The sequence below is a fragment of the Achroia grisella genome, unplaced genomic scaffold (assembly GCF_030625045.1).
Source record: "Achroia grisella isolate CSIRO2021 unplaced genomic scaffold, CSIRO_AGI_Agris_v1 utg1589, whole genome shotgun sequence".
Lineage (NCBI taxonomy): Eukaryota > Metazoa > Arthropoda > Insecta > Lepidoptera > Pyralidae > Achroia > Achroia grisella.
The window spans coordinates 1,501,456-1,513,604 of NW_026712660.1; the positions used below are offsets into that span (position 1 = coordinate 1,501,456).

At 36.5% G+C, this 12,149-nt stretch overlaps 1 protein-coding gene across 1 annotated transcript in view; it reads left to right on the plus strand.

The window, feature by feature from the left end:
• LOC131841361 (uncharacterized) overlaps positions 1-11,878 on the plus strand; it is a 57,047-nt gene extending 45,169 nt beyond the window's left edge. The window contains exons 7-9 of the mRNA XM_059189680.1: positions 4,263-4,403; positions 5,132-5,336; positions 11,720-11,878. Coding sequence (XP_059045663.1) covers positions 4,263-4,403; positions 5,132-5,336; positions 11,720-11,878 — 505 coding nt within the window. The remainder of the gene's footprint in view (positions 1-4,262; positions 4,404-5,131; positions 5,337-11,719) is intronic.
• Positions 11,879-12,149: the final 271 nt, after the last annotated feature.

Below are 12,149 nucleotides of genomic sequence, written 5' to 3' on the forward strand. Positions count from 1 at the left end.
TATAAAAAGTATCCTATGTTCATTCTAATAACTCCAAGGAGATGTGTACAAAATTTCATGGTGATCAGTTCAGTAGTTTTTACGTGAAAGTGTAACAAACATCTCTACTTTCATATTTATAATATTAGTAAGGAAGTGAGGGTGAACATTGAGAACGTACGTTCCTTTTTAGGACCGTCCTATAAAATTCAACATTTCTGTGTACATGTATGAGTAAATGACAATGACGGCTCCAATGGACCTGCAAAATTATCTGCGGGGTGAGTGGAGCGGTTATGGGCCAAGATTTTGAGTGTCCAGCCCAGGGGCGGATCTACCTAAGGGCTTTTTGGGCTGCAGCCCAGGGCCCCGAATTTACAAAGGCCCCCAATCCCCACTGAAACGATATTTAGAATATAAAAAAAATATCTATAACGTTAAAAAACCTATCATAAGGTTGGCAATCCTGAGATCAATCAACACATGCAGGTGCTATCGAAAGGAACGGGAAATTTCTGGTCGCTTGTTTTTGGTCGGTGGTTTTTTTAGTTGCGTAATGTAGGTAGGGCCCTAAGTAGATTTAGTCCAGGGCCCCACAAATTCACGATCCGCCCCTGGTCCAGCCTGTACGAGAGCGTTTAGATAAGGGGCGGAAAGGTTTTGTGTGGAATTTAACAAGTAAATAGCCTCAGCAACTGCATGATTGTCAGATAAACTGTGGACAAATTACGATTGGGTTTTCCCAGACGATTTTTTCAATAGTTTTACGGGACGAAGAATGTTTGCATTGGTAATTCTGTTATAACCATGTAACATAGTGATTTGTTATTTAGATAGATAGATAGATTTTCTTTATTCACAATTACAGACACACAATATACAAACTACCATTTCAGATAAAGTTTCAAAATATCAGGATCTTGCAATAGAGGTAATAACATAATGGAGAGCTGAAACTGTACATACTGTACCTATTGTACTTTCTACTACGGGTATTGTACCCAAAACATTTCAAAATAGTCTGCAAACATTAAATATTCACCCTTCCAAAACATATCTCCTACAAAAATTCACAATATTAAATACCTGTCGCATAACTCGAAAATTCTTGACCTCCTCAACAATATCCTCACCCAGCACAACCTCTCCCACACTTGGCAAAGGCCCGTGTAGGTGAGTATAACCTTCTTTTAAATGTATAAAAGAAGAGAAAAAAAGAAAAATAGTAATAGAAAATACTTTGTTCAAATTTAGCGCTCATAAATAGTCATAACAATTTCTTTAATCTACCGCTCAGTAGGAAAGCTGTTTCCTCACAAGAATAATGAGCAAGAAACTTGTGTGTTGCTCTTTTAAATAATCCTTCTAACGTTATATTTTTCAAGTCGATACGTGTTTTTTTATGCTACTATGGTGGCATACAAGCATACGGCCCATCTGATGGTAAATGGTTACCGTAGCCTATGGACGCCTGAAACACCAGGGGTGTCACGTGCGCGCTGCCGACCCTTAAGAGACCTTAATATACCCTTCTTGAAAAACTCCATGCTGTAGTCTCGTGAGAAAACCTCGGCAGGTAGTTCATTCCACAATGTAAGTGTACGCGGGAGGAAGCTCCTCTGAAACCGCACTGTCCGAGACCACTTAGGTTCCAGCGTGTGGGGATGAATTCCCTGTCGATGGCGAGCGGTGCGGTGGTAAAAGGTGGCCGTCGGTATCATGTCGAACAATTCCTCAGAACACAGTCCGTTGTATAATCGGTAGAACGTGTAAATACAAACAAACAACTAGCACTCATTTATTTGCAAGGAAAAACAAACATTCGGTCAGGTTGTATGTTTGTTTGTCATTCCAATTACATAAAATAAAAATGTACAAAGTTAACAACGTTTATTGCGGCTTTCATCTGTTTACGCATTTTAAAAGACCCCACAGATTAGCAGTCATAAAAAACATGGGTAATCTATACATATAAATAAAATTGGAGTGTCTGTTTGTAATAACCGTTTTTTACTACATGTATACGAATAAATAAATACGGTACATATACCAAAATAACATTTTTTACAATTTTTGTCTGTCACTCTGTCTGTTCCGGGTAATCTCTGAAATGGCTGGACCGATTTTGACGGAACCTTTATTGGCAGGTGATGTAATAAGGAGTAACTTAGGCTACTTTATTTTAAAAAAAAGTATTGTGATTAACTTTTATTTTTGAAAAAATATATTTTTTTAGAAATATTAAATTCCACGCGGACGTAGTCGCGGGTAATGCTGATAATTCATAAACGAGACGATGTAATGGTCCATGCAGTAGGCATTGGTGGCATACGTAATCGCTCTCACGCTAACCAAGTACAGCATCCCATTGTATGCGGCAATTAATTAAAATTTCATCCCTAATGTATCCGCTTTTGGGTCAGCGTGAGAATTTCGTGGTATGTAAATATTGTTTTGTAACAAATAAATGTTCGCTATTCAGTTCTTACCTTAGTATAATATTTTAACATAATTTTTTTTTATTACATTTTTAATTAGCTGTGAAATTTATAGCCCTTATATTATAGTGATGTATTAGCTATATCACTGTAAAGTTTCATCGAAATCCATTCAGCAGTTTTTGCGTGAAAGAGTAACAAACATCCATCAATATTCACAATCATAAGCGTTTATAATATTACTAGCTGTTCCCGCGACTTCGTCCGCGTGGAATTTACATTTATTTTTCTAAAATAAAAGTAGCCTAAAGAACTAAAAATTATTTTGTTCGTCTTAATTTATTTGTTCCATTAGGTACTGATAGGTTCAAACTAATACATTTACATCCTGCACCATCCCTTATTTTATCCCCATGGGAATTTATCAAAATCCTATTTAAGCGAATATCTTCATCCTAGTCTAAGTCTAATCTTTAATTTCAGTTTAATCAGTCGAAAATCTAAGAAGATTTATACAAACTTTCATCCCCTATTTTATCCCCTTTGGGGTGGAATTTATCAAAATCCTTTCTTGGGGAATGCCTACGTCATAGTAGCTTTATGCATGCAAAGTCTCAGCCCGATCGGTTTAAAATTGACAAACTTTCATACAAACTTTCATCCCCTATTTTGTCCCCTTGGGGGTAGAATTAATTAAAATTCTTTCTTAGTGGATGCCTACGTGATACGTCATAACATCTACCTGCACACCAAATTTCAGCCCGATCCGTCCAGTGGTTTGGGCTGTGCGTTGATAGATCACTACGTCAGTCACCTTTGAGTTATATATATATATTGATAGATAGTTTTAGAATATAAAGTAATTATTCAATTTAAGCACTTTAGAATATATATGTATATATAATCTGCCGCTTATTTGTAAAGCTGTCTTATCACAAGAATAACGAGCAAGAAACGTGCGTTATGCTCTTTTAATTAATTGCTTTTAATACTGCAATTCGGATTAATTATAAGTTCACTATAATATTTCTTTCCTTCGATAAGTTCGTTTTTGTAAGTTCGTCCAATATCTTTAGTTCCTGATACGACGACACGACTCCTATTTCTTCCTTGATCTGCTTAATATAGCTGTGTCTTGATCTTCCCTTTCCTCTGTTTCCTTCTATAATTTTATTTGTAAGTTCTTCCAATCTCTTTAGTTCTTGATACGACAACACTACTCCTATTTCTTCCTTGATCTGCTTAATATAGCTGTGTCTTGATCTTCCCTTTCCTCTCTTTCCTTCTATAATTTTATTTGTAAGTTCGTCCAATCTCTTTAGTTCTTGATACGACAACACGACTCCTATTTCTTCCTTGATCTGCTTAATATAGCTGTGTCTTGATCTTCCCTTTCCTCTCTTTCCTTCTATAATTTTATTTGTAAGTTCTTCCAATCTCTTTAGTTCTTGATACGACAACACGACTCCTATTTTTTTTTGATCTGCTTAATATAGCTATGTCTTGCTCTTCCCCGTCCTCTCTTTCCTTCTATAATTTTATTCGTAAGTTCGTCCAATCTCTTTAGTTCTTGATACGACGATACGACTCCTATTTTTTTTGAACTGCTTAATATAGCTGTGTCTTGATCTTCCCTTTCCTCTCTTTCCTTCTATAATTTTATTTGTAAGTTCTTCCAATCTCTTTAGTTCTTGATACGACAACACGACTCCTATTTCTTCCTTGATCTGCTTAATATAGCTGTGTCTTGGTCTTCTCCTTCCTTTCTTTCCTTAGATAATTTTATTCGTAAGTTCATCGTGTCACACCAAGTGTCCAAATATATACATGTGTGATATTTTGCAGTGACAGTTGGTACCGACCTGATCCAGCTCCGCAGCTGGTATACTTGAAGCAGACAGTCCGAGAGGGCCAGCTGCGTCTTTCTTGCCGAGAAGTAATCGCCAAGCTGAGTGCTCTCGACTTGCCGTTTGGTGATGTTTTAAGGTATTGCTATTGCTAATGTGGATTATAGGCCGGCGCTGCGCCGGCTCGAGTGCCGTTTACACTTGCCGGCGACCATATCGCCAGCAAATCAGTTGGGGGGTGTGGATCTACTCTTATAGATAATTTAGATACTAGTTGTTGCCAGCGTCGACGTACGCTTATTTTAAGGTAATTGAATGTTTAATATGTGATAGGGTTTTTATTTTATTTATTTATTAATCTATACATCTATGCATATAAATGAAATTGGAGTGTCTGTTTGTAATATTGAAATAACAGTTTTTTACTACATGCATATAAATACGGTACATACACCAAAATATTTTTTTTTACATTTTTTGTCTCATCTGTCTGTTTGTTCCGGCTAATCTCTGAAGTGGCTGGACCGATGTTGACGGGACTTTTTTTAGCAGGTAGCTGATGTAATAAGGAGTTAACTTAGGCTACTTTTATTTTAGAAAAATAAAGTTAAATTCCACGCGGACGAAGTCGCGGGAACAGCTAGTATATAAATAAAAATAAAGTCCAAAAGGTTGTCAATTTTTAATGATAATGAACTACCCTAGTTCAGTACCGGAACGTTTTGTCAGTATAATGGAGCCTGGGGCGCTGCTAGGGTGTAACTTAGGCTACTTTTATTTTATAAAAAATCGAATTATTTTAGAAAGTGTAAAATAAAACTACAACACTATATATTATATGTTTAACCTATTCTAATATTGTTGCAGGATTAGAAAACGTTTCCGAATACAGAATGTAGGTAATGGACCTCTAAATGTCACAGCTGAGACGGAAGCACCCTGGCGCATTGTACAGGAGGACAGACAAGAACATGGTCTACCATGTGGCACTGGCTGTGGATGCTATCAACGGGCAACGAGAAAACGACTTGATCTCCTGCCTCTTCATCTTGAACCTAGAAGCTCTTTAGAGGTCAGATTTATTTGCTCATAGCTCGTAGGTGTGTAGGTGTAATTAGGATAAAGTATAGATATATTCGTTTAGAATGTATTGAGTTTTCGAGGTTTTGGACTCTTTTTAATATTATAAATGCGAAAGTTTGTAAGTATGGATGTTTGTTACTCTTTCCCGCAAAAACTACTGAACGGATTTTGCAACATAAAATTAAATGACGAATCTCTCGAATTTATAGAATCTACTGTCTTTCTAGGAATCACACTAGATAATAAAACACAGTGGGGTGCACAAATTCAAAGTCTTGCAGCGAAACTGAGTTCAGCAGCTTTTGCCGTGCGTAAGGTTAGACAGTACACTGATACTGATACTGTTAGATTGGTCTATTTTAGTTATTTTCATAGTTTACTCTCTTATGGAATATTACTATGGGGAAAAGCGGCAGATATTAAAAATATATTCATATTACAAAAACGTGCCATTCGAGCGATCTACTGTATGAAGAGTCGTGACTCATTAAGAGAGAAATTCAAAGAGGCAAATATTCTCACCGTTGCTTCTCAATTTATATATTCAAATATCCTATATGTTCATAAAAATCTTGACTTATTTCCAAAAAACAGCAATATTCATAATATTAATACCAGATTTAAAGACAAACTTGCTGTCCCCAAGTATCGTTTAGAAAAAGTTAATAGGTCTTTTATGGGAATAGGTATAAAAATTTACAATAAGATACCAAAGGATATATTGGAATTACCCTTAAATAAATTCAAAACATCTGTTCAATCATATTTACTGAGCAAAGTCTATTACTCACTAAACAATTACTTGAATGACGAGCGTGCATGGCAATAGTTGTTCATGCACGGGATTTTCATTTAATGTTAGACATAAACACCTATGTAAATATACATTGTAAATAAACTGGCTTTTAAAAAAAAGTAATTCAATTGAGTTTCTTGCCAATTCTTCTCAATTGGATCTATATACCGAACTGGATGGTAGGGAAAAAAATGTAAAAACTTGACGTTCATAAGCGGCTAAAATGTCCTACATGAATAAATGATTTTTGAATTTGAATTGAATTTGAATTTGAAACATTGAACCATTAATTGTACAATACATTCACACAGGAATTTGGCTCTGTTACATTACATATTAAGATTAATGTACTCATGGAGCATTTTCTGTGTCATTTATAAACTTCTATGGCATACATTATTCAGTATATCATTCTGAGTTCATGAATAAATCGGAAACAGTAGTAAACCCAGACTCAAAACGTCATTGTACAATATAATATATGAGTATGTAATTTATTTGTAAATCTGCACAATGAGTTAATATTAAGATACAACATCTTTGCCGTGATTTACTGGTCGACGTAACCTGACGTGGCATGTATAGAGCTACTATGACGTAGGCATCCCCTAAGAAAGAATTCCACACCTAAGGGGATAAAATAGGGGAAGAAAGTTTGTATAAATCTTCTTAGATTTTCGACTGATTGGACTGAAATTAAAGATTGGAGCTACTATGATGAGGACATTCGCTTAAATAGGATTTTGATAAATTCAACCCCCATGGGGATAAAATAAGGGATGATGCAGAATGTAAATGTATTAGTTCGAACCTATATTTGAACACACAGGAATTTGTCTCTGTTATATTACATATTAAGATTAATGTACTTATGGAGGATTTTCTGTGTCATTTATAAACTCCTATGGTGTCTACATTATTCAATATATTATTCTGAGTTCATGAATAAACCGGAAACAGTCGTGAACACCAATCTCAAAACGTCATTGTACAAAATAATAATAATAATAATAATAAATAAAGTAAATAAAAAAACCTACCTGATAGATATTGCAGTTCCTAATACCCATAATCTCCAGAAGACAATTGCTGAAAAAATAAACAAATATGCAGAGCTAAAGGAAGAAGTAACAAGAATTTGGAAACAGGAAAAAGTTTATGTAATACCCGTAGTCCTCTCATCTACAGGTATCATACCCAAACACCTACATCATAGCCTGAAACAGTTAGATATACAAAAAACACTTTACATCACCCTTCAAAAAGCTGCCATCTTAAATACTTGTCGTACAGTCCGAAAATTTCTCGAAATCGATGAAAATGATATAACACCAGTCACACCAGGCACACAATAAGTACACACACACTCACGCATACATACACGCGCAGACACACATACACACACTCTGCACTTACTCGGTTTCGGCCCGTAAGTGTGGAGAAAACCAGCAATAGCTGAGAAAAAATAAAGAATAATAATAATAATCTAATAACAATTCACACAGCGCCATCTAGACCCGAGTTAAGCTATCTGAAGCTTGTGTTACGGGTACTAGATAACTGATACAAGTACATAGATAATTTTTTTTTCGTAAATACATACATAGAATATACATAGAAAACACCCAGACCGATACAAACAATCATACTCATGAATACAAATGTTTGTGCCGTGCGAGGAATCGAACCCGCGACCATCGGACGTAAAGCGGTGTGCTAGACCGCTCGACCACCGAAGTCGTCATATATGAGTTTTGAACATTTGCCGCGAACCACTGGTCGACGTAACACGACGTCGACCAGATCGCGGCAAAGATGCACGTATTGTTTTATTATATTTGACGACCTCGGTGGTCTAGCGGTCTAGCACACCGCTTTAGGTCCGATGGTCGCGGGTTCGATTCCTCGCACGGCACAAACATTTGTATTCACAACAACACAACACCGAACATCTTTATTTACTCTTAAATTATTCGTGTCAAGACCCGGTTAACGATATAATAATTATAACTCTGGACAATTAAAACAGCGCCATCTAGTCCCTGTTTTAATTTAAATCAAGTTAAGCAAGCTAAAGCTTGTATTATGGGTACTAGACAACTGATACAAATACTTAGATTTTTGTTTTGTAAAAACATACATAGAAAACATCCACACCGATAGAAACAATCATACTCATGATTACAAATGTTTCCACCGTTCGAGGAATCGAACCCGCGACCATCGGAAGCAAAACGGTGTGTTAACCACTGTACCACCGAGGCTGTCATTAACGTACCACTGCAAGCTATACGTGTTTTTTTAGATTTAGCACTACCTACTAGAACCTTAGGCAAGATGCTAGGTATAAAATTTTACATTTAGTTTTGCCTCTCTGACACAGATCGTTGTTTGTGTTTCATTATTATGAAAACTTTCTGCTCTGAAAAAAGTCCAAGAATGTTTTCTTTCGTAACACAAGTTACCTCGGGCGAATGTTAATCTATACATATAAATAAAATTGGAGTGTCTGTTTGTAATATTGAAATAACCATTTTTTACTACATGCATATGAATATAAATACGGTACATACACCGAAAAAACATTTTTTACAATTTTTGTTTATCTGTCTGTCTGTTCCGGATAATCTCTGAAATGGCTGGACCGATTTTGATTGGACTTTGATTGGCAGGTAGCTGATATAATAACGAGTAACTTAGTCTACCTTTATTTAGAAAAATATAGTTAAATTTCACGCAGAAGAAGTCCCGTGTACATGTAGTTAAAAATAAAAATGTTTATGACAAAATAAGAACGCATGGTTAATTATTAAAGGGTGTATTGTTACACAAACCTTGTTGGTAAACAAAGCCGGCGCTGATTCAAGTGTGTTGTGTACCTTATATGGTGTACAAAAACAAATTCATTTCTGGTACCGAAAAACATTTATTCCGTTTATTAACTCTCATATTACATTTTAAATTTATCCCTAATTTCTTAAATAGAAAATTCTCGTATCGCGGTTATCAAACTCGTCCGAATCGGCTTTACCGAGTTTTATGAAATTATAGGATCGTATCAGGTAGGTCTGAGGATGGACTGTGTGAAAGATGATTTGGTGAGAATGGGGGTAAATAACGAGATGACTGCGAACAGAGATGAATGGAAGAGAAAAACATATTACGACGACCACAAATAAGTAGGATAAGGAAGAAGCAGATGATGATGATCGGGTAGGTCTGAGAATCAGCCAACATCTATTTTTCTTATCCTACAATGATAAGGGAATCGTAAATTATAAATCAGAGAGAATTTTTTCCCTAATTCGTACCCTAAATGTAAACCAACTTGGTTGCTCAATGTAGCGACTACGAGAATATGCTATTTATTTCTGTTAAAAGAAAATAATCTAGTTAGTGGTCGTAACCCGAACAGACTAGTCATATTCGTATATCCGTCATACTCGGGAACGAGAGTTGCTTGTGGGGACAAGCAACTCCCGTTCTCGAGTATGAGGGTTAAGCCAGCCATCATTGCTCACAAATATTTTTCTTATGAATGATAATGGACTGGTGCACCCGCCTGCGCAGTTTGCGCTGTCGAGGCATCGATGGAGGACGATAAGAAGAACATGAGGTCAGGTTAGTTTGCTTATCTTTATTAAATAATCAAGAATTAACCACGATGGTTTCCGGGGGGAACCGCGTGGAGGTCGACCAAAAATGGTACATTGCTAGCAGTGAGGATACTCGACCAACAATTCACTTCCCTCTTAAAGGCAATTTGTTCACTGTTCAAGTTGTAACACTAGTAGGCAATTTGCTCACTGAAGTGATATAGTTATAAATTTTAGGGTACAATAGGACTGACATGATTTAGAGTTTAGAAACTTCTTGCCACGCACAACCATATTATGGAATCACCTTCCAGCAATGCTATTTCCGAACCGATACGATATTGAAACCTTCAAGAAAAGAGTTAATTCATTTATAAAAGGCCGACAACGTACTTGCAATTCCCCTGGTGTTGCGGGTGCTCATGGGCGGCGGTAATCACTTACCATCAGGTGAGCCATATGCTCGTTTGTCCCCTGTGTTATAAAAAAAAAATAAATTCAGTTCATTCAAAAGTCATAAAATTTCAACGAAAAAATTGTTTTTAATACAAAGGTTGTTTACACAGGTTACTCTTTAAACTGGAACCAAACCACATAAATTGTCGCACGGTGCCCATAAAATAACAAACAAGATAATATATCGCTTGTTTGCCAGCGCGTAAATCTTACGGTCGCTGAATTGCAGTTTACAATTCACTGTTTGTTTTTTGGAAACTGAACACGGATACAAAATTGGCCTTATGGCGATGTGATTTTCATCATCATCACCATCACCATCGCGGCCCGATGGACGTCCACTACTGGACATAGACCCTAAGATCTCCACGACGATCGGTCCTGCGGTGCTCGCATGCAGAGGAAATCACGACCACATTATATGGCTGCTAGTATAAATAATAAATTTAGTAATTCAACCTCCCAATTATTTTAAAAGTAATTTTAAATACCAAGGGACTGAGTCTATTATTGTCCACTACGTGTGTTAACCAAAAAATTATAATAAACTGCCAGAATCTGCATTAAATCTGACAGAGAGGCAATTCAAATCTTATATTATTGTTGGGCTCCTCGCTCATTGGGCTCCCTAAAATATGGTCGAGCGGGTGCTGCTTGTAGGGACTGGTCTGCTCTAATCAATATGACTGATTTCCTCGTATTATTTGTTTAACCAGTTGGTTATATATTCAATATTTTTTCTATTTGAGTATTTAATTGAATTAGTGCTAATTGGTGGTTTGTATTCACACACTTAAACTTAAAAGTGTAAAGTAATAATAAAATCATTTAAAAGAGCAACACGCAAGTTTCTTGCTCGTTCTTCTTGTGATGAGACAGCATTCCGAACGAGCGGTAGATTAAAAAAATGTAATGACTATTCAAAAGTGCTTCAATGTAAGTTTATTTGAATAAATGATTTTCTATTCTATTCTATTCTATTCTAATGCCTTCCAGCGATCTTGACCAGATCGTCGGTCCACCTTGCTGGAGGCCTTCGATGTAATTTTACTCAGTACAAAAATCCTTCAATTGTTATAACGTAATTATTTTATCACACTAATTCCAATGTGCTCTTTCTAATGGTGTGTTACTAACAACTCCATTCCTAGCCATGTACCATGTTAGGTCGACCTCCATGCGGTGCCCCTCGAAAACCATCGTGGTTAATTCTTGATTATTTAATAATTATGGGCAAACTGACCTGATCTCATGCTCATCTTATCATCCTCCACTGGTGCCCCGCCAGCGTAAACCGTTAGCGCAGGCGGGTGCATAATTCCATTATCATCCATAAAAAATGATTTTTTTTGCAGTATTGTCACTCATCTATACATATAAATAAAATTGGAGTGTCTATTTGTAATATTGAAATAACCGTTTTTTACTACATGCTCATATGCATGTAGTAAAAAACATAAATACGGTATATACACCAAAATAACCTTGAGATTGGTATGTTTTAATTGAGCGCTTTGTCACCAGATGTGCGTGGAGGTGTGTTGTGATGCTGCGGAGATTTGGCCGACTACAGCTGGTGCCCCACCATGCCAGCCGCCATCGTATCCCCCTCGACGGAGAACCGTCACGCCTCTGGTGTTCCGTGATGGCGACAACTTGCTTGCTGTACGTAATATTTATTAATTGACCTCGTAGGTGAGTAACTGTTTTATGTGTGCTATAAAACAAACACAAAATTTTATTTAACTACAACCTATTATTTATTGAATAAAAGAAGAGTATGTTCAGATATGACGACTGATAGAGAGCAGTGGAAGAGAATGACATACTGCGCCGATCACTAATAATGGGATAAAGGCAAGGCAATGATGATGATTTATTTATTTATCCTTTACTAGCTGTTACCCGCGGCTTCGCTCGTGTTAATTTATCCCCTTAGGGGTGGAATTTATCA